This window comes from Lygodium microphyllum, chromosome 7, assembly GCF_053477565.2.
Source record: "Lygodium microphyllum isolate KBCC chromosome 7, Lygodium_microphyllum_v1.1.10, whole genome shotgun sequence".
Taxonomy (NCBI): domain Eukaryota; kingdom Viridiplantae; phylum Streptophyta; class Polypodiopsida; order Schizaeales; family Lygodiaceae; genus Lygodium; species Lygodium microphyllum.
The window spans coordinates 126,146,045-126,169,079 of NC_141141.1; the positions used below are offsets into that span (position 1 = coordinate 126,146,045).

Genomic DNA, 23,035 nt, shown 5'->3' on the forward strand with positions numbered 1-23,035 from the left:
TCTAACTTGCATGAAATAGCTAGATTATAACACCTATAATCATTTTACTCAAGGTGATAGCCCACAAATATATACCTTTTAGCTTTTGGATCCAACTTCTTTTTTAGCTCATAAGGAACATTTACATATGCAATGCATCCAAATACCTTAACAAATCCGGTTTCTTTCCCCTGTAAACTTCTCCTTTGGTGTCACATCATACACTATAGTAGTGGGAGTCTTGTTCATAATATACATAACTGTAGGGACAGCTTTGGTTTAATAATAATGAGGGTACATTTTTAAAAGCCATCAAGGCTTGTGTAACTTTTGCAATGTGTCTGTTCTTCCTTTTAGCAATACCACTCTACTGTGGAGTGTACCTAGATGCGAATTTCCTTTGAATTTCATGCTATTTTACAAAATTACTAAATTCATTGGAGAGGTACTCTCTAATGCTATTGGAGGGGGAGATGTAGTCTTCCCCTCCATTTGATGTTCAATACTTGATCTATACACTTTTTTGTTTCTCAATTAAAATTTTAAAATTCTAAAAGTGAGGGAACACCTCACTTTTCTCCTTTATGAAGTATACCCATACCTTCCTTATATAACCATCAATAAAGGTTACATAATACTTACATCCAACCGTTGATGCGATATTTGTAGAATCCCATACATTTGAATGTATAATATTGAGTAAATGCTTGCCCACATATTTATAATGAGAAAATACATATGCTGCTTGTTTTTCAAATTGACATGCTTAACATGCTTATTGCATATCAATCTCTTTAAATTTAGGCAAGCCCATCACAATTTCATATGACTACATATTTTTCAACCGCTACACATGTACATGACCAATATGTTTATCCCAAATGTCAATATTAGCCATAAATCCTATATCTTATGCAAATATAGCATCCTTCAACTTGGGTACATTTTACATCTAAGGTAAACATCCTTCCCATATGCTTGCCTTTTGCAACCAATTTACAATGTGCTTGAAATCTTCTAAACAAAGTAGCCATTTTGATTGAACTTTAGTTGCAATCCCTCCTCAACTATTCACCCAACAAAAGCCAAGTTCTTTGTGATGTTAGATATATGGAGCACATCAACCAAATGCTCAGACTTTTCCATATTGCATAGACAATGGGATACTCCCAATATGAGCAATAGGATGCATTGTATTGCCACATGTTTCCATCAAACTAGGAATTCCAGGATTTTTCATTTCCCTAAATCATTCTTCGTGAGATGTTGGTTAGAGGCACCTGAATCTACATACCGTATATAATTAGTCATTACTATTGATGCATATGCATTTACTACATTCATCATGTGCCGCATAACAAAGAACTTCTCATTATCAACATGATTACTTGTAGATGCATAATTATTATACTATCCTATTTCTGTTATTTCCACCTCTTCTCTTTTTTGGACAATCATATGAAATATGATCTTTCTAACCACAAGTATAGTATTATTTGTTATCATAACTTGCATTCTGTTTACCACATCCATTGTGCCCCCCCGCCTCGAGATTGGCCTCTACCACATGTATGTGATTGCTCTTGTGAGTCATGAGACTACCCTTGATTTTACTCATAATAGCCACCACCACAGCCTCTACCACCACAAACTCTACCTTTACTTGTATTAGAGTAGAGTAGCTATTTTGAAGTGTTTTTGCTTTGTGATGAAGAGGAACAAAACCCAAAATTTTCTCTTCTAATCTCAATATAGATATTAGATCTGCAAAATTAGGGATGGTATCTCTTGTGTTGATAGAGGTTTGAAATTGCTTGCACTCCTCACCCAAGCCATCCAAATATGTAGCCACTATATCATTATCACTAATATTCACTTTAATAGATCCAAGAGCTTCAAAATTTTTCTTAATCTTCAATGTATAGTCATTAATAAATAGATTACCATGCTTGATATTGTTTAACTTAGACTTTAATTACAACTTTCTAGCTTTGGTATTTGTACTAAAGAGTTTGACCAGGTTATTCCATGCTTGTGCATGATTATCTGTACCTTGTATATGCCCAGTCATGTTATTTGAAACACTGATGGAAAGCTTGAATATAACTTTTCAAGTGCCTTGGTTCCATTCTTTAAATGCGTTGACTTGCTCAAGCATAGCATTTTACTTTGGCAACTTTGGAGCCTTAACATTATCTTCTTCAATATAGCCCTAATAACCTTTATCCATATGGAAATTAGTCAATCTCAACTTTCAAGTATGGAAGTTATGCTTATCAAGCTTGTCACTGACAATTTGATTAAATCCCTCAAACATTGTGCATCAAAATATGACAATACATAAGCATACCCCGAGCAATACTTGTAATGTCTCATAGTATTGCCACACCCAATACCTACAACTTCTTTGCAAAATGACAAGTTTGCAGAGTTTGTGAATCTTACTAGATTCGCATATGAATAGCCTCAAACTCCTAAACAGAGACAAAAAAAAATCCAACCACACAAGCTCTGACACTAGAGGTCTAAAACATTCTCTCAAGTACTTCAAGTTCATGAAGACAACTCTTCAATTGGAGATTGTATGCGAGAGATATCCATAGGTGTACTCTATAGTAGGGTTTTCTTGTAGACTCTTGTGATTGTGATTCATAGCTCCTTGCTTGAATGCCACTTTGATACCATGAAAAGATGGGGGAAAAGAGAGGGAGCTTGAGCTCTTACAAGACACAAAACATATAGAGAAAATGCATATAAGATAGGAAGTTGAAACCCTTATCTTTCCTCTTCTTCTTCTTCTTCTTCTTCTTCTTCTTCTTCTTCTTCTTCTTCTTCTTCTTCTTCTTCACTATAGAAGTCTACTAAGAATAAGAGAGAGTACAACATAGTACATAATATATATGAAGTCCATAGTGTAAACATACTACTAAGTAGAAATATGACTAGATAGATATCTCATAACTCAAGTAGGTGGACTATGACCGATGTCCAACTGCAAAGTATCACTAGAATGCTATGTGAATGCAGGTACCAACCAAGACAATGATATGAATTTAGAAATAGTCATTGAGGTACATGAGTGTTAGCTTGTGCTGCGCTTGACATCTCAATAGCTTTCCCATGCTACCTTGCATCTAGCTCACCAACTTCTCCGCTTCGGGGCCATTTTCTTAGCACATTCCTAGCCTCCTTCTTCCTTGGTCTTTGTTGGGATTGAGCCTCAAACAGGGGTTTAACAAAGAAGGAGAACAAGTACAAAGAAAGTGTAAGTGGGGTTTATATAGTGAGAAATTTGGCTTAGAAGGATAAGCTTAGCAATGAGATTATGACAACAGAACTTGGGAAGGGTGTGATATACCTATCCCTAGTTGAGCTAGGGGAGAGGATGTTTGGTAGTTTCTTGGATGTCTATCATGAGAAGTGCCATCTAGACCCCTTAGGATCGATAGAATTTACTAGTTAGGTAGCTTTTGAGTTGACCTTGTAGTAGAACATCTGGCCATGACCCACTAGGATCGACTTAAGGGACTTATGACTTAATAGTCTATACCAACTTTCTAGTGCCTAACCATAAAGATCACATTGTAATTTTTCATAACTGAGAGCGGACTTTTCATTGTACTTGGTTCAAAGAGAGTGAGAGATGAGGGGAAGTCAAGCTCAACCCCTCTGTTTATAAGGCATAATCTTAACTTTGATCCCCTAAAATGGTGCATAATTAGGTTCTAAGGTATGAGTCCTAGATAGTCAACATTTGGCTCTGTTTATATTTTCAATTTTTCAAAAGCATGTGATTAATTGGGTCCACCCATCCATCGAATAACATCAATGTCACAACTGTCCACCCACTTTCCATGCACATACTTGGCATGCTTAATTATCTAATTAAGTATTTTCATATTTTAAACATATAAAATCAATTTTCTTATTTATTCCTTTAAACATTATTTGTTGAATTCCTTTTAACCACAAACACAAAAAAGTGAAAACAATATTTTTAGCATAGTTTTAGTTCCTTTGTATTTACTCATCATCTCTAGCCTTGTGTTCGAGAATTTAGCCGCCATCGGCCATTCACATTGCCATTGGGTGTATTTGATCCCATCTCAAGTCCCTTCTTTAACTTGAAACCAATTTTCCTCTCAAGGTCTCTTTGGTACATTAGCCCCTTGTAGAGTGTATCCCAAGGCTTCTTTCCCTATCTCAAGACTATTTTCAATATTACTACTAGAGCCCCACTAGTTCTGTAAGAAGCTGGGAATAGCAAATAAGTGTTAATAATGTTGATATTATGCCATGTCACACTGACATTGGTATAAAAGGAGAGAAGATGTAATTTTTCACATCTTTTTGACACATTAATACAATTACAGTCTTTCTCTCCCTTCTTGCTCACAGCTTCTATGGCTTCCCCTTCTTTCTTGTCTTTCTCTCTCTAAATCTAGTCTTTCTCTCTCCTCATCACTCTTATTCTCTCTCTTCCTACAGTCTTTCTCTCTCCTCTGCAGTCTTCTCTCTCCCTGGTTCTCTCTCTGACAAGTGGTATCAGAGCTTCAGTCTTTGATCCATTATTTTCTTCCATTTTCAGTCCCATTTTCCTATTTCAAAATCAATTTCAGACAAAAATGATACAAGACAGTGACTAGTGGAGTGCTGCAGGACACCTACAGTTAGCAAGAGACTACATCTGGAGATATCCAAGGTCAGATATGGTGGGTAAAGGCTTAAATGGCTGGACGTCATCAAATTTTATGCAAAATTGAAGGTAACTAGGGTAAAGGATGGTTAATCGGGTCTAGTTTGGGAACAAACTGTGGTTACTTTGAAAAGAGGGGTTTCTCTTTCCCCTTTCCTAGAGTTTCCTGCAGGTTTCATGGAAGATCAGCCCTAAAGATCAGTTCATCTCTCTCTAAACCCTGAGTTTCTTGGCCAAATATCACATGGAATAGATTCCCCTGTTCAAGACCTTCAGTATGAGCATAGGATTGCTCAGCTTTGCCTCAGCCATGGAGCCAGAAACAGCCCCGAAAATTGCGGCGCAATTTTTGGGCTGATTCCAGCCCTGCTCCTGCTCAGCTTGCTTCATCCTCAGCCATGGCACTTCTTGCTGATCATTGGTGACCAAAATCATCAGTTGGATGAGAAGATTCAGCTCCATTAAAGGTTTCTCAGCCTCTTCATAAACCCTACATGAACAGTCCATGGGCAGCCATGAAAGCTTCAGCCCAAGCTTTCATTTCTTAACAATTTCTTGAAGATTCTTCATCCTTTTAGCCCGTGGAATCATCTCAGCAAGGATTCTTCAACAAATTGGAAGGATTAAGCACGGAATGGTTAAAGATTGAAGATCAAGAGCTTCTATGGAGCAAAAATTTGGGGGAAACGGGTTTAATGCTTCAATTTCAAGCATTTGAAGCTTCAAGATTGGTCTCAAGCACCGGATAAGAAAGCCTTATGGATTATTTTACCAACATTGGACAACCGGGGGCTCTATCAAGCATTTGAGAATTGATCAAGTCATCTTCAGCCATGTCAAGGTACTTCTCTTCAATTCTTAATCTCTCTCATTAATCCAATTGCTGAGCTTAATCCATTTGATTGAGAGATTAAAGAATTGGACATTATTCATTAAATTCTTAGCCAACCTTTGCTTGAATCCATCTATTCATGAATGCGATGCTTGCTTAATGCATATTAGTTCCAATCAGTGAATTAGAGGCTTCAATCTGAAATTTCAGCATAATACTTGAATCCTATTGACTGAATACATTGATTGATGCCTTTGTTTACTCTAATCCAATTGATTAGCTGAATTTCTTTTGCCCAAATTGAAATATTGTAAAAGGGTAAGTACTAGAAATCAGTGAGTCACTGAATTGCAGCGGTAAGACCCTTCTCCTATCCCAATTTTTCTTATCTCAATCAATTACATCTCATGAAAGGCTGAATGAATATTTCTGAATTGCATATCATGCTGATTGCTTAGCACACTAGCCTCTGCCATGTTGATATTCCCACCGAGGAAAAAGGTGGATGCCGGGGGAGATAGTGGGACAAAAGAGAGGTGACCCTCCCTCACTATCGAAGATCCCGAAGGGGTGCAACCAACCGACCCAGGGGGAACTTTGCCCACCTCCCGGTGATTCGGAGCCCGTGTAGGGAGCCTGTCATGCCGTTTTATCCCTCACATAGGTACAACGAGTGGAGGATTGAAGATTGAAGACTTTCCAAGGACTCAAGTACCTACATGACCAAAACAGGGTAAAACAGGAAATTTACAAGTCACTTACAGGGTATTTACAGGTGGTTACAGGAACACCCTTCATTGCTGAAGCACAGGTACAGGTATTACAGGGTACCCTCAGGTCCTATATACCCTTTTGCAGGGTTTGGTAACCATTTCGGGTTACTATCTTGCACTTACAGGTCTAGACAGGGTACAGGACTAGACAATTCAGACTCTGAAATCCAGCTACAGAATTTTCTGTCCTAAACCTGTTATAGCGTGCTATAGCTCATCTCGAAGAGAGCATTGTTAGCTTCGATTCGCACAAAAAATTTCTGAAATCGAAGCTTCCTAGCCAAAGTTATAGCCATTTTACTGATAGGGGGTACTGCAGGACTACACTAGTATGGCAGGACATAAAGGCAAAAATAAGGTCCAGGAGGATTATGCTCAGCAAATCAGGGATTCCATGATGGATAGCACACTTCAAGAGAACCCTGAAGAGCTTCAACAACAAAGAGAAATCAGTATACTCACTGATACTTTGTGTGCCCATGAACAAAGACATAGGGAACGACATGAGGCCATCTTGTCAAGAATGGAGCAGATGGTTCAATCTAGTGATCAGACCAAGGCTTCTATTGATAAGTTGGTAGAATCCAACGAACAACTCATGGCACAAATTGCTAAATTTATGCCGTTGCAAATGGTATCAAAGGAAGTTAATGAGAAGGCTTGTGCAAACAGTGGCCCTTCAGTCCCACTTCAGCCATCTAACCAGAATGGTCATGGAAATGGGATTATTGGAAGAAGAGGCATTCCAAATAGTCAATATGAAGTAGGAGAAGCTTCACAAAGGCATGATGACTATTTGGGCAGTTTGAATGGGGCCAATACTCAAGCTTTTGGACTGCATACTCAAAATTCCAGGGGTACTTTACCAACATGAAGATTACATGGTAATTCTCAGCCACCTGTTGGAAGATTTCAGTCTCAATTTGGAGGTTTTGTACTTGGAAATCCTGATCAGCCAATTTTGGGACAGCAACCCTTTCATGAAAGAGAATTCAAAGACAAAATTGTTTTAGCCAAATTTAATGGCCAGTCATCTTCACCATCAGAATTAGAGGAATGGACCTCTAAAATGGAGTCTTACTTTGATATATACCCTAAAACTGATGATATGAAGATTCACTTTGCTTCCTTGCATCTAGAAGGATTTTCCCATACTTGGTGGAGGTATATCAAGAAAGAGAATATACTTATTGAGAATTGGGAAGCTTTCAAGGCACTTATGGCTGAAGTCTTTGTTTCACCTCTTGAAAAAGAGAAGCTAGAACGGAGATGGTATGGTTTGGAACAAAGGGGCCTAAGTGTAAGAGAATATACAAACCAATTCCTCAACTTGACCATCTATGTGGAAAGCATCAGTGATGAGGCCAAGCTACACAAGTTTATGTATGGTTTAGAGCCATCTTTGTCAGCTGATGTTATGGCGCAAAATCCTACTTCACTTTTCAAGGCTATTGAGCTTGCGGAGCGCTATGGAAGAAAGTATAGGAAAGAGTCTTCATTTCAGCCAAGTTATGGACAGCCAAGGACTGTTTTAAAGCAGGGACAAGTTGGTAACATTTATGGCAGGGAGAGAGAAAGAGAGGGGGAGAGAGAGGAAATGAGAGAGGGAGAGGGAGAGGGAGAGGGAGAGGGAGAGAGAAAAAACATTAAACATAATAGGGAGAGGGAGAGGGAGGGAGAGAAAATGAGAGAGGGAGAGGAAAGAGAGGGAAACATTCAACATAATAGGGAAAGAGAGAGGGAGAGGAATAGAGAAAAAATTTAAACATAATAGGGAAAGAGAGAAAGGGAGGGAGAGGAAATGAGAGAGGGAGAAGGACAAAATATTAAACATAAAAGGAAAATAGAGAAAGAGAGAAAGAGAGGGAGAGGGAGGCAGAGGAAATGAGAGAGGAAGAGGAAGAGAGAAAAGGAAATGAGAGAGGGAGAGGAGAGAGAAAAAACATTAAACATAATAGGGCAAGAAATAAAGAGAGGGAGAGGGTAAGGGAGGGAGAAGAAATGAGGGAGGGAGAGGAAGAGAGCAAAAGGAAATGAGAGAGGGAGGAGAGAGAAAAAAATGAGAGAAGGAGAGGAGAGAAAAAAAAAAGAGAAAAAACATCAAACCTAATAGGGAAAGAGAGAAAGAGAGGGAGAGGGTGAGGGAGGGAGAGGAAATGAGAGAGGGAGAGGAAGAGAGAAAAGGAAATGAGAGAGGAAGAGGAGAGAGAAAAAATGAGAGAGGGAGAGGAGAGAGAAAAAGAGAGAAAAAACATTAAACCTAATAGGAAAAGAGAGAAAGAGAGAGAGAGGGAGAGGGAGGGAGAGAAAATGAGAGAGGGAGAGGAAGAGAGAAAATGAAATAAGAGAGGGAGAGGAGAGAGAAAAAACATTAAACATAATAGGGAAAGAGAGAAAGAGAGGGAGAGGAAATGAGAGAGGAAGGGGAAGAGAGAAAATGAAATGAGAGAGGGAGAGGAGAGAGAAAAAACATTAAATATAATAGGGAAAGAGAGAAAGAGAGGGACAGGGTAAGGGAGGGAGAAGAAATGAGAGAGGGAGAGGAAGAGAGCAAAAGGAAATGAGAGAGAGAGAGGAGAGATTAAAAAATGAGAGAAGGAGAGGAGAGAGAAAAAGAGAAAAAAACATTAAACCTAATAGGGAAAGAGAGAAAGAGAGGGAGAGGGTGAGGGAGGGAGAGGAAATGAGAGAGGGAGAGGAAAAGAGAAAAGGAAATGAGAGAGGGAGAGGAGAGAGAAAAAGAGAGAAAAAACATTAAACCTAATAGGAAAAGAGGGAAAGAGAGGGTGAGGGTGAGGGAGGGAGAGGAAATGAGAGAGGGAGAGAAAGAGAGAAAAGGAAATGAGAGAGGGAGAGGAGAGAGAAAGGAAAATGAGAGAGGGAGAGGAGAGAGAAAAAACATTAAACATAATAGGGAAAGAGAGAAAGAGAGGGTGAGGGTGAGGGAGAGGGAGAGAGAGGAAATGAGAGAGGGAGAGAAAGAGAGAAAAGGAAATGAGAGAGGGAGAGGAGAGAGAAAAAATGAGAGAGGGAGAGGAGAGAGAAAAAGATAGAAAAAATATTAAACCTAATAGAGAAAGAGAGAAAGAGAGGGTGAGGGTGAGGGAGGGAGAGGAAATGAGAGAGGGAGAGGAAGAGAGAAAAGGAAATTGTTGTTGTTTGTTATTGTAGTAGTAGTAGTAGTAGTAGTCGTGGTCGTGGTCGTGGTCATGGTTGTGCTCATGATCGTTAAAGAAAATGAGAGAGGGGGAGGAAGAGAAAAAAGAAGAAGGAATGAGAGCGAGGGAATAAACATACAACATAATAAAGAAAGAGAAAAAGAGAGAGAGATGGAAGGAGAGGAGATAATGAATGGATAAAAAACAAAGAGAGAGTGGTGGTGAGGTCCGGTGCAACACCACGAGACGGGAAACACTCCGACATATATACGTTAACTTGTGGGTGGGTGGGTGGAGACTTTACATACGTTAATTTTTGCTGAGTTACAAGAGAAGAAATCCCTTCTCAAACAATTTAAGAAAGAAAAAAAGAATGATAACAAAAACAAATTGTTTGTCGTAGCGTAGACAAAATGGAAAACGATGAAGGTCGAGGCGTATCTTAATCAGCGTGTCCCATGTCCTTGCTCTCAATGCAAGCTGGCAATTAGACAAAAACGTCGATTATCTATAGAACATGTACGATGCTTCAGCGAGTTTCAATCTAAGATCATTGATCAGGCGATCTTGGATTTTCAGCAAACGGTAAGAAAAGTTAACATCAATCATGCATTGTACTCACAAGCTAATTGAATACCATATACAAGAAGATTGGGCGTGGCTTGCAAATTTTCTATCTAGGGAGGTGACGTCTCGTCCCAAGGAGGAGTGCACCCTTTGCGGCCAATTAGAAGAGTTCGTGGGCATGTGATGGATGGAGTGCCTAAGCCAATCCACCACTTGGAAGGTACTACCCAATCTATACCGTCAATACCAGAGGAGATAGGCAGCCTTCCAGACCTACCTACAAACTTGGAGCCTGAGATGGAGGCAATGATCAATGCATTGATTCCCATGGATGTCGAGACTTCTGATCCAATTAGAGAGGAAGCATCCATACCATTATATGATGGGTTCCGAGTATCTTGCGTGAAGACACTGCTTGCACTCCTAAGTGTGCAAGCAAAATACGAGTGGAGAGATGCGAGTGTGACCGAGTCATTTAGATACCTTGTATGTACGCTGAGTTGATTTCTTTTTGACACTATCATTAAAAATATTTGTGCTTTTTCAAGGTGTTTTATGCTTTTTTTCAGGTTACTAAAATATCATATATTACCACCTACAAATACCATGCCTGAGTCTCATGATGATGCACAACATGTTTTACGAAATCTTGGCATGGACTACAACAACATCCATGCATCAATGATTGCATACTGTTTCGAGGAGAATACAAACTATGGAGACATGTCCAAAGTGTGGTGCTCACAGGTATCGACAGGACTTGCAAGGGAAAACCATCCCTTAAAAAGTTCTTAGACACTTTTCGCTTATCCCCCGCATAAACCACATGTTTCATGCGTCCGACATTGCAAGCTTGACAACATGGCGGCATGCACAGAATAGGTCCACAGATGGAGTTTAACGAATATCAGCGGACTCATGCGCATGGAGCCACATTCTCTCTACCTTCCCAGGCTTTGCCCGAGAGCCAAGGAATCTTCGACTCGGTCTTGCAATGGATGGAATGAACCCATTCGGTCTCTGCGCTCTCAACTTCTTACAGTGTGTTGCCTATAGTCCTTGTCAACTACAATATCCCTCCATGGCTTTCTACGAAGAAAGAACATCTCATCCTTAGCTTACTTGTCCCCGACCGCTACAAAGTCAAAAATATGGACGTGTATCTTTGTCCATTAGTCGATGAGCTTAAGATTTTGTGGGAGGAGGGGGTCACCGTGCAAGATATGAGCAAGCGCGATGGTCGACAGTTCGCCAATATTCGAGCCATTCTCATGTGGACAATGCATGACTTTCCGGGATTCGAAGAGTGCTCAGGTAAATAGGCTTCCGTTCTCGTTGGTAATATCTATCATAGCTTGTTCAAGTTTATGTTCACTGGATAGAGGTGTTTGAACAGATATGGTTACCTCAGGTTATCATGCATGTCCATTGTGTAGGCCACAATTAGACTCTCGAAGGTCACAGACCATGAAGAAGATGGTATATCAAGGACACGCCGCTTTCTTGTCAAAGGGTCATGAACTCAAGGAAGGTTTTCTTGGATAACCTCTAACACGTATGAATGCCGCAAGCTGGTACGAGCTGAAAATGGTCCACATGGACTCACATCCAAATGGAATGCAACAGTTCTCAGTTTTCTATGAGTTGCCATATTGGACCCACTTACAAATCAACCACTTGTTGGATCCCATGTATATTTCAAGAATGTGGGCAGCTTGCTATGGGACCACATCACAGGAAAGAGAGACACTATAGGGGCACGAATGGATTTGAAGGAGGTAGGCAAGATGGAGGTGCTTTGGCCGCAATCGAGTGCTGATGGTCGTGTGCAGCTACCTCACGCTCCTTGGGTTTTGTCCACTAAAGAAGAATGCATTGTGAAGCAAATAGTCAAGTCTATCCGCACTCTAACGGGTATGATGCATTCTCTCAGGTCTGAATTTTCTAAAGATGACCAATTATCAGGCTAAAATCCCATGACTGGCATAAGATATGTTTGGTTTGTACCGTGAATGGATTGTAATTGTCGTGCACATTTTGCTATTCGGAGTGTAGCCATTGTTCATAATGTTTTCTCATTTGTGGCAGTTTGTACTACCGATCACAATCGCAAGATGCCTTACTCCAGAAATACGTGGGGCCATTTACAGGTTGTCGACTTTAGTGCAATGGATCTCACAGAAGGAGATTAAGACGTCCTCTACTGAATCCGCGAGGTGGAGAGCAGTGGAGACGGTCTGTCTCTTTGAGAAATACCTGCCTACCAGCATGCTCACAATACAAATCCACTTTCTTGTGTATCTTGTAGATGAAGTGGAGATTGCTGGACCTGTCCATACGCGATGGATGTTCTTCTTGGAGCGCTTCATGAAAACCCTGAAAGACTTTGTGCGACAACGAGCTCAGCCAGAAGGTAGCATGGCTAAAGGTTGGTTGGTGTCTGAGGCACTAATGCATATTTCACAATGGCTACCAACAGTGGATCCAGACAACAAAATGCTATGGTCGCTGAAGGACGATGATAGACTGACCGGAGATGTGGTGGTTGGAAATGGGGTAGAAAAAAGAATGAATGTTGCAATGGAGGAGAAGGTCAATCGCTTTTGTATGTTGCACCATGCCTCTATGGAGACGTGGCTCGCCAAGTACTAGCAAGATAGGCAAGATCGAGAGGAAGCGCGATCTAAATTTCGACGTAGTACGCGCCATCGACCGATTCGATATCCCAAGGGCATGGACAAGATACTGCGGTTCATGTCAACGCGATAGTTGCATGGAGCTTTGACCGATGTGTCTCACGAAGAGGTGAAGGTGTCAATCGAGGAGTGGAAATTCTCGAGGGGATGTAGTTCAAAGGTGATGACATGTTTAGGATTTGTCGTATCTATATTTTATATGCAACAACTAATTTAAGTGTTTGAATGTACAATACAAAATATATAGTACAGCGTGGTCACGCGGACGGTATTTTCATGTGGAGCGTATTGACAAGATGCGCTCCACAACGGACTGTGGTATCATGGCAAGGTTCAAGCAAGAGAGCAGACGACGAGCAACGGATCCAAACACGGTTATAGATGAGATGGAGTATTTTGGAAACTTGTAAAGTATTGTTAGGTGGATTACCGTAGCTTCTCCATGATACTATTCGATGTGCAGTGATTCAAAGTGGTACTTAAAGGAGCTGGAGCAACAGTTCAACGAGGTCCATCTGGATTTCTCGAAATAGATTCCGAAAGAAAATGGATGGATTTGCACGACACCTTTTTGTTGCTGGCCCATTGTGAACAGGTGCATGAACTCATTTGTTTGTTAATTGTATTACGACATGGTACATGTCACAATAGTTTAATCTCTCTTGTACGTGTTTGTGAATAGGTAATCTTCTATCCAAACCCCCGACAACCTCGATGGTGGTATGTCATACCTTCAACTCCCCGAAGTGCGAGAGTATATGATCAAAGTGATGTTCCAAGCATAGATGAGGACAACATGCAAATAGAGGGGTCGATATTGCAAGGGGTGAAGGCCACCGAAAGCTTGAAGCATGTAGAGGAGCCAGCATCAAATAACAATGATGGAAATATAGGAGTCCAAGAATTCTTTGAGAATGAGGTGGACTCATCCTTTTGTGGTGACATGTCTATTGACCTTCCAGTGTATGCAGAGTTGTGTCAGGAGATTGACATGGGACCATAGGATACTTCATACTTGGAGCATCCACTTACTCAATTCGTTGACTAATCGCTTATAAAAGTACATAAGATATGCATTTTAAGTGAGATCATTTTTTTAGGATTTATATTACCGTGCTTTGTATGATTTAAATTGATTATGCTAACATCATTTTTTGTCTATGCAAGTGACATTTTTGGATACTTAGATCATTAGGACGAGTCGAGGGATGAGCGACAAGGAGTTGCAGGATATCTTCGTGCGCATGTCTCCAGATCAAATGAAAAGATTCAGAGACATGGCAGACTAGGAGCTGTCTCGAACATCATCAGGCCACTCTATTAGATCTATTTCGGTGCGATTAGATACTTCAACTTTGAGCAGATGAGGTCGACGCTCCAGAATTGGGCCAGAGGGAGGGAGTGCTTCAGGGTCAGGGGGATGCTGTAGAGATACGGAGATAGCGAGCCCGCAGTTGGCACGGGATACATGTGCTACTCCTCGCTCTCACGGCGGTTCCAGGGAGCGTGGCTCAGGTGGTTGTTGTGGAGGCATGGATGCAGTGTCTTCGTCTCGTCGTTCGGCTGGAGTTGCCTCACCTCCAGGATTTGTCATATCTGTGGGAACGTCTACTCCAGTTACTCTGGCTTTTGCTCAGTTGTCTGCCAAGTGGCACCCCTATGGGTGCTACATCGATAGATACTACCCCGGTCGGTACACCAGATGTACATGGTTCTCTCGGATATGCCCAGGAGCGTAGTCGCAGGTGGGAGAGGACCCATCTTAGGCACACCAAAGGGATATGCCTATCTTGTCGATGATAGGTCAGGAGCCATTATCATGAATGATGAGGGGAGGAGGATGATGGCTTGCATTAAAGAGTTGTGTCAATAAGTTTTTCGGCACGTCTTAGATCATTGGAAAAATATACCAAAGGGGAGCAAGGACTACATAGTAGCATCCTTGCATGAGGAGTTTCCGGTTCCAGCCACAGCAGATAGATTTTCTATGGGCTGGATGATGGATTGTATGCATGCATATATGTCACACAGACAATCGGACGCACCCAAGGCACTCAAGAGTGGGGATGCAAAGCTCGAGTGGCTAGACGTGGACGACTGGTGCCGACTGAGGGAGGAGGCTACAGATTCTCCAGGACATTGGAGTCAGCAGTGTGAGGCGGCAAGGGCATGACTAGAGGCCGGAGTGGTCCATCATCTTGGGAGTGGTGGCCACAGGACATATCTGGAGGACTTTGTAAGTTTTTGTTTTGTTTTGCTTGTTTATTTTTTTGCAATATCCTTTGTACTGACAATCATGTTTCTAACAGTTAGTATTTTGTTTTCTTTGTAGCACTCCATTACAAATCGCGATCTGACTGGCCTTGAGACTCGATATGCAGAGAGGCACGGTCTCACTGCATTGATCGATCGATTGTATAGACGCGGCAACCCTGTAAGTCACTCATCTTTCTTGTCCATAGTTACCATGTTTAATTAGAACGCATTATTGTATGGTGGACTGATGTGTAGTTGTTTCTTTTTTTGCAGAGTCCATTAGATGCTCCTTTGCGACAGGACGAGCTTTCGGATAGGGAGGATGTATAGCTCACCTTGGATCCCTGGAGCTCACACACCCTTCTTTTTTGGTCGCCTGATCTATGTAGACATTTTCTATATAGTAGTGATATCTTGCCAAGATTGTACCAGTCGCTTTCATTATGCGATCATGTATTTATTTCATGTATCAATGTTATGATTTAAGTACACTTTGTTTTTATTTACACGAGCATTGTGCACAATGCAGAAACTATTTTGTATGGCCCAAATACAGCACACATTGCTATATGTGGCTGCCCTGCCACACAAATTTTTTTTTTCCTATTATCGTCACTATTAGCATTGTAAAATTACATGCATGCATCATTATTAGCATCGTAGAGCGTCGTTATTTGCGTCGGTATGAGTGTCGCAAATGCGACACTGATACCGATGCAAATAGCGACGCTGATAATGATGCTAATACCGACTGTTTTATGGCATCGCCAATAATAATGCTTTTTATGACGATGAGGGCAAATTTCTTTATTTACATTTTTGTTGCTTTTAACGTCGGTATAAGGCCTATATCTTGTAGTGGTACTTCCAAAGCATAAATCCCAAGCTATCTCAAACCCATAAAGTATAAGCCTGAAAGTATTCAAAGAGCATGTAACTAACAATCAAATGTAATGCCCAATAGATCCAAAATGCTCAAATATATCTAAAGATGAAGCTCCAAGTAACTGTCAAGCATGGGCAAACCAAGTGGCATCCATATCTGACCAAAGCATAAATGTAAGAGGTCTAAATGTCAAGCAATGACAATAGGCATAGACCTGTCCAAAGCATGCCAACAACTAAAGCCAAATGCCGGTGAAGGACGACAAACTCGATGCCTAATCCAAGCTCAAAAGCATTCCGAAACCAAGAAGAAACATTGACAACCTCCAAATACATCGGTATAATCATTCAAACCTCCAGTAAGCACCCCGTATCCATGAACCAATGCATACACCAAGTAAATGAGCTTCAGCCCATTATATTACAGTAAGAAATTTACTATTAAATGAAGCTCAAATTGTGCTCAAATCTGCTCTAAATCAGTCCCAAAGCATAAACATAGCATCCCATAACATCCGGGCATCACCGGGCATCGAAGGCATCAAACAGTCAATGCTAAGAAGCATCAAATAGTAAATGTCAAGTGTTGCCCTGTTTTGACAGTCCTGAGACTGTGTTATACAGCAAAGGGCTGAAGGGGAAAGCACTTGAATCGATCATCGTGAGCCAAGCACTAATGCCAGGAGTCAAGCAATGGTCAGGAAGGTTGCCAAGAGTGCTGGAAAGCTGAGGAAGAGTAGGGAAATGCCGGGAGCAGGTCAGCTTAGCCCCCTAAAAATGTGCCGAAAATTGTGCTAGTTGTTCCTGGGGGCTGGGGGGTCTTCAACAGGCCTTGAGGGCACTTGGCAATGTGGAGGGGGCTCCAATGCAGCCCGACAAGAAGCTGATGAAGGTCCGGAAGCTTGGGGAGGAGGTGGGAGATCAAAACATACCTGCAAATGAAGATGCCATGGCTGCCATTGAAGCTCGGGTTTAAGCTCTTTAAATCCGAGCTAAAGAGAATGTTGGGCAAGCTCCAATGCCTTTTCTCTTATTCCAATTAAAAGGGAAGTAGAACCCAGGAGAAAGAAGCTTAACAATGAGAGCTATGGCAGGTGGAGAGCAAGAGCCAAGAGAGAGAGAGAGACTCAAAAGTGGGAACTCCAACAATCACAATGTGTGGCCAGGCCTTCCTTTATTCAAACTATCACTAAAAGAATAAAGAACAAGTGGCTGTGATGGGTGCCCACCGTCACCTACAGTGTGCAGTGGTAGGTATTGTCAGTGTAGTAATACACAGGCAGCTAGGAAGAGGCACCTTTACCCCCAACAGCAACTTCAAATTTCTTGGCAAAGGCTAATGCCTTAGCAGGATCTCTCTTACCAGAGTAAGAGTCAAACTTTATGTCCTTATCCCCAAACTTGAAAGTCTTAGTCTTCTTAATCTTGCTCCTCTTATGATCCCTCTTTGTTCGTTTGCGGGTTGCACGAGACTTAGAACCAAGAGAGTAGGAACTAGAAGATGTCCTCCAATATCACCATATTTTGGAGGATCTAGTCCTTCATAACTAGCTTCTTCCCTTGTCCTTAAGCTGTCAATCAATTGATGTACTTCGAAAATCTCCAACAAGCTACCATACACTATCAAACGAGCCTGTAATTGCTCACTAGTAGGCACTTCATCAATTGTCATATTTACCTTCTTCTTGCAAGGATCTCCTTTACTTTGAGAAAAGCAAAGAGACCTGCTCTGATACCACTATTATAAGAACCAAGATACATGCTCGACCTTCTTATATTCTTAAAACATATATGGTGAATATTATGCTGGCACAGAGAGAGAATAGATGAGAGAAAAGAAAGATGTAGATAGAAGAGAGAGAGATAGAGAGATTGACAACACACTAGGAATTGGAAGATGGGCAAGTCCCCCCCTGTGGAGTTATATTATTGACAAGGAGCAAGCTCCTCTGTTACACATAAACCAATTCTTAACTTGTAGATCTTGGGAATAAGATCATGGTTTTTTGCACGATATACAACCAGCTAATACTTGCACAACTTGGAAGTTGGCACCTTTTGATCCTTCTTGAGTCTCTCCTACACATATTGTGTAGGGATCTCCTCTTGGAACTTGATTTCTCTTCTTCTCTCCTACACAATATGTGTAGGGCTCTCTTCTTGGTGCTTGATTTTAGTAGAGCTCCCATAGCACTTTGTGAGACTCAAACCATCTTCTCTCCTCCTCTTGCATGCATACAAAGTGATGCTTCCTTCCCCTCCTCCACACCCAAGGAGAGCCTCCCTTTTATAGGCTCCAAGAGCTTCTCTTCTTGGAGAGCGACCTGAGTGCCAAGATTGGAAAGGTTGATCTTCATGCAAGTTGTGGCTTTTTCAAGACCTACTCTACAGCACCAATTTTGGAATATCTCTCTGTGTGTTGCTCGAATGGAAAAACGTCCAACACAAAAGTTGTAGATCTCGCTATTTTTTATAACTTTTGTGGGCCATTTTTAGAGATTGATTTACTATCGCGAGATATTTTTAAAAATGGATTCACCATGTATATTTTAAGAAAATCATCTTTTTAAACTCTATTCTTAACTTATGGTCCATACAACCACCTTGAGCCATAGATAAGGAGAGTTCATTAGATTACATTGGGCCTCAACCTTAAGATTGACTGTCACACAAAAGCTTGTGTCATCTTAGACCTTAGAAAGGGAAAATCACTTCTAGAGGATCATATCTCTCGTCTTTCTTAGTGAGAGAATTACCTCTCTCATCTTTCTTTGTGAAAGAATTACTTCTCTCCTTAATTCCTTAAGAGAGAAAAGACCTTAAAGATTGACTTGTAAGGGAGAGGATAACCCCAAATGAATGCAATGCTCATTACACACAAGTAAACATTCCCATGCGTCCCCGGATGCGCACATAAATACATATACACAATGCTAATACACTTCCTCTTCTTGGAACTCAATCCATCTTCATTTATGTGTAAGTCCTTGGTTCTTGTGTATACTATTATACTTGGCACACACTTTCTTCTCCCTTCATAACTTGTATAGCATGTACCATATATCCCCGTTACAGTACTCTAATCACCCCATCAAGTGATGCACTAGGAATACTGGTCTCTAAATGGTCTCATGGCCATGCTAGATCATCATCAACACTTAAAGAAAAGTGAGTCATTAATTTATTGACATAAATTTACTAAATAGAGAATGTATAATAAGCAATCAACTTAGTAACAGCATGACTTCTGTTTTTGTACTTACGAATATAGTTTAGAATCACTTGAGGTCCTTGATTGTGAATGTGTTCTTGCCAAGATGTATAGAAATGATAAGGTGTGTGCCATGTTTATATAATATATTAATGAATCTATATTTAAAGCTCAAATTGCTAAGATTAAATTGTCTCTTTTTTTATTTAATGCTAGATGAGTCTACAGATATAAGAAATAGGCAAAATGTGATTGTCTATGTTTCTTTTTTAGATAATTATGTCACCATGTTTCCAGGGTTAATAGAGCTAGATAATGGCACTGCATCTTGTTTGTATGATACATGCATTGATTTCATGTCAAAATGTGGACTAGTAATTTCAAAAATGGTTTATTTTGGCTCTGATGGTGCCTCTACAATGATAGGTTTTCATACCGAATTATCTACTACGTTGAAAAGAGATAATCCATTCCTGAAAAACATTCATTGCATTGCCCATAGGACGAGCTTATGTTTAGCTAATGCAGTTAAAATTTTTAAAATTTCATAAAGCATTAATTCATGCATGAATTCAATTGCTTCTATTTTCTCAAAAAGTGCTTGAAGAACTAAAGCATTAGAGAATTTACAAAAAGAGTTCAATTGTGCAGCTTTACATTTAAGTCGTATTCACAAGATAAGATGGATTAGTAGACAAATTGTTGTAAAAAAAGTGTGTGATTCTTATGAGGCAATATTAGCATGTGCTCAATTAGAAAATATGACTCTTTTTTATAAATTAGCAAACTTAGAGTTTATGTATAATTCACATTTTCTATCCAATGTCTTTGATAGATTAGGCACGTTGAGTAGAGTCTTTCAAAGTGATTTTCTAGATGTTAAGGCCTTAGCTAGCTTTATAAATACTAAAATAAGAGGATTAGAAATGTTTTTTGTTGATGATCCCATTGTTGATATAAATGCATCAACACATGATAGATGTGACTTTCACATCATACCCAATTATGGACCACCAGACAGTCAATTGCATGTTCTCAGAGCTTCCATTCGAGGTAATTATTATAGGAGTATTAATATTTCAAGAAAATTTGATGGATTTGATTTAGATGCATGCATCACATTTCAAAAGTTATTTGTAAAATCTATTATAGAAAATTTAAAACAATACTTTTGTGATAATGAGATCATAGGATGTTTTAAAGCACTTACACCATGCTCTTTTCCATCAAAGAAGGAAGCTTTTAGGGACTTTGGAAATCCAAAAATGGAGAAATTAGTTGCATTTTATGGAGAAGAAAAGATTAGTTCTACTAGTGAGACTTATGACCCATTAGTTAGGAAATACGAAACAGAAAGAGAATATCAATACTTTAAGCTTCAAGCCCCATTTGAATGGCATGAATGGAGCTTAAAAGATACATGGGTTGCCATAGCTAGAAACCCCACAATGAGAGAGAAATATCCTATGTTACTGAGATTGGCTAACATTGCATTATTACAATGTTGTAGTACATCCTCTTATGAGAGAGGTTTTAGCAAACAAACACTACAAGATATAGACCTTATAGCGACGTTTAAAGTGATGAAAATACAAACAACCAAATTTGCCCCCGTCGTCGCAAAAAGCGTCGTTATTGACGATGCCATAGAATCGTCGCTATATGCGTCGCAAATGCGACGCTTATAGCGACGCATATAGCGACGGTTGCAGCAATTTGCGACGCTCATAGTGACGCCAATAGCGACGCGTGCAATAAATTTGCGACGCAAATAGCGACGGTAACAGAGAAATTTTTTTTTTGTGGTAGCCCTGCCACATATAGCACTATGTGATGTATGAGAGCCATACAAAATAGTTTCTGCACTGCTGCATACAAAGCGTTTGCAAACAAAAAGAATGTATACTGAAATCATAAAACTGATACATGAAATAAATACATGATCGCATAAAATGCGATTGGTTCAATCATGAAACGATATCACTAATACATAGAAAATGTCTACATAGATCGGGCGACTAAAGCCTAAAGGTGTGTGAGCTCTAAGGATCCAAGGGCGAGCTACAAATCCTCGTCCCCTGAAAGCTCATCCCGCTGCAAAGGAGCATCAAACGGATTCTGCAGAAAAAGAAACAACATATCAATCCACCATACAATAATGCATTCAAATATCTCATGGTAACTACAGACAAGAAAGATGAGTGACTTACAGGGCCGCCGCGTCTATACAATCGGTCGATCAATGCCCTGAAACCGTGCCTCTCTGCATATTGAGTCTCAAGGCCTTGCGGATCGCGATTTGTAACGGAGTGCTGCAAAGAAAACAAAATGTTAACTGTTAGAAACATGATTGTCAGTACAAAGAATATCTCAAAAAAACGAATAAGCAAAACAAAAGAGAAACTTACAAAGTCCTCCAAATATGTCCTGTGGCCGCCACTCCCAAGATGATGTACCGATCCGGCCTCGATTCGTGCCCTCGCCGCCTCCCGCTGCTGACTCCAACGTCCTGGCGAATTTGTAGCCTCCTCCCTCAGTCGACGCCAGCCGTCTGCATCTAACCACTCGGGCTCTGGAGCCCCACTCTTGATTGCCTTGCGTGCGTCGGATCGTCTATGTGACATGTATGCACACATGCAATCCATCATCCAGCCCGTAGAGAATCTATCCACTGCGGCTGGCACCGGGAACTCCTCGTGCAAGGATGCTACTATATAGTCCTTGCTCCCCTCCGGTATGTTCCTCCAATGATCCAGGACATTGTGCCGAAAAACTTGTTGGCACAACTCCCTCATGCGAGCCATCATCCTCCTCCCCTCATCATTCATGATGATGGCTCCTGACCTGCTATCCACTAGGTATCCATAACCCCTAGGAGTGCCTAAGATGGGCCCTCTCCCATCTCCGTCCACGCTCCTGGGCATATCCAGGAGACCCCTGTACATCCGGTGTACCGATGGGGGTACCCTCTCCCGGAGTACCACTCAAAGAGGTGCCACCAAAGGGGGTGCCACCAAAAGAAGTGCCACCAAAAGGCGTGTCATCTGCCGACGACTGCGCAAAAGCTGGAGTAACTAGAGTGGACGTCCCCACAGGTGTGACAAATCCTGGAGGTGACACAGCTCCAACTGAACGACAAGACGGAGACACCACGTCCGTGTCTCCACCGCAGCACCCCCCTGATCCTCCTGCAGCAGTCGCAGTCCCTCCCTTTGGCCCAAGTCGCGAGCGTCGAGATCGTCTGCTCAAAGCTGAAGCATCTGATCGCGCTGAAGCTGATCTAGCAGAGCGCCCTGACGAAGAACGAGACAGCTCCTGATCTGTCATCTCTCTGAATCTCGTGAGCTGATCTGGAGACATGCGTGCCATCATGTCTTGAAACTTCTCATCGCTCACCCCTCGACTCATCCTGAAAATGTCAATACCTGCACAGATAAAAAATGATGTTAGAATAATCAATTTAAACTATACAAAGCACATTAATATAAATCATTTTTCAAAAATCCCTCTTAAAATGCATATCTTATCTACCTTTATGGAAGATCTAAACAACGAATTGAGTAATACAATTCTCCAAGAATGAAGTATTCTATGGTCCCATGTTAATCTCCTGACACAACTCTGCATGCACTAGAAGGTCGATAGACATATCACCACAAAAGAACGAGTCTGCCTCGTTCTCAAAAAATTCTACGACTTCTGTATTTCCATCATTGTTAGCCGATGTGGGCTCCAAGCTTGCGGTAGCCTCCACCCCTTGTAATATCGATCCCTCTATTTGCATATTTTCTTCATCTATGCCTGGAACATCGCTTTGATCATATACTCTCGCACCTCGAGGAGTTGAAGGTATAACATACCACCATCGAGGTTGTCGGGGGTTTGGATAGAAGATTACCTGTTCACAAACACTTACAAAGCGAGTTCAAACCATTGTGACATAAACCATGTCGTATTACAATTAGCAAGCAAATGACTATTT

The 23,035-nt window shown here is 40.9% G+C and overlaps 1 protein-coding gene across 1 annotated transcript; it reads right to left on the reverse strand.

The window, feature by feature from the left end:
• Positions 1-21,022: 21,022 nt before the first annotated feature.
• On the reverse strand, positions 21,023-22,127 carry LOC148033918 (uncharacterized). Its single transcript, XM_087682399.1, has 3 exons — positions 21,462-22,127; positions 21,264-21,365; positions 21,023-21,171 (listed from the first exon to the last, which is right to left on the reverse strand). Exons 1-3 carry the CDS (start codon positions 21,996-21,998, stop codon positions 21,115-21,117), a joined length of 696 nt encoding a protein of 231 aa, XP_087538525.1. The 5' UTR covers positions 21,999-22,127; the 3' UTR covers positions 21,023-21,114.
• Positions 22,128-23,035: the final 908 nt, after the last annotated feature.

Excerpts from the sequence above, each read along its gene's own strand:
- LOC148033918 (XM_087682399.1), bottom strand. The coding sequence starts at position 21,998 with ATGTACAGGGGTCTCCTGGATATGCCCAGGAGCGTGGACGGAGATGGG. Across the intron at positions 21,366-21,461 it reads GGACATATTTGGAGGACTTT|CACTCCGTTACAAATCGCGA; the intron begins GTAAGTTTCTCT and ends TTTTCTTTGCAG. Across the intron at positions 21,172-21,263 it reads TGTATAGACGCGGCGGCCCT|AATCCGTTTGATGCTCCTTT; the intron begins GTAAGTCACTCA and ends CTTTTTCTGCAG.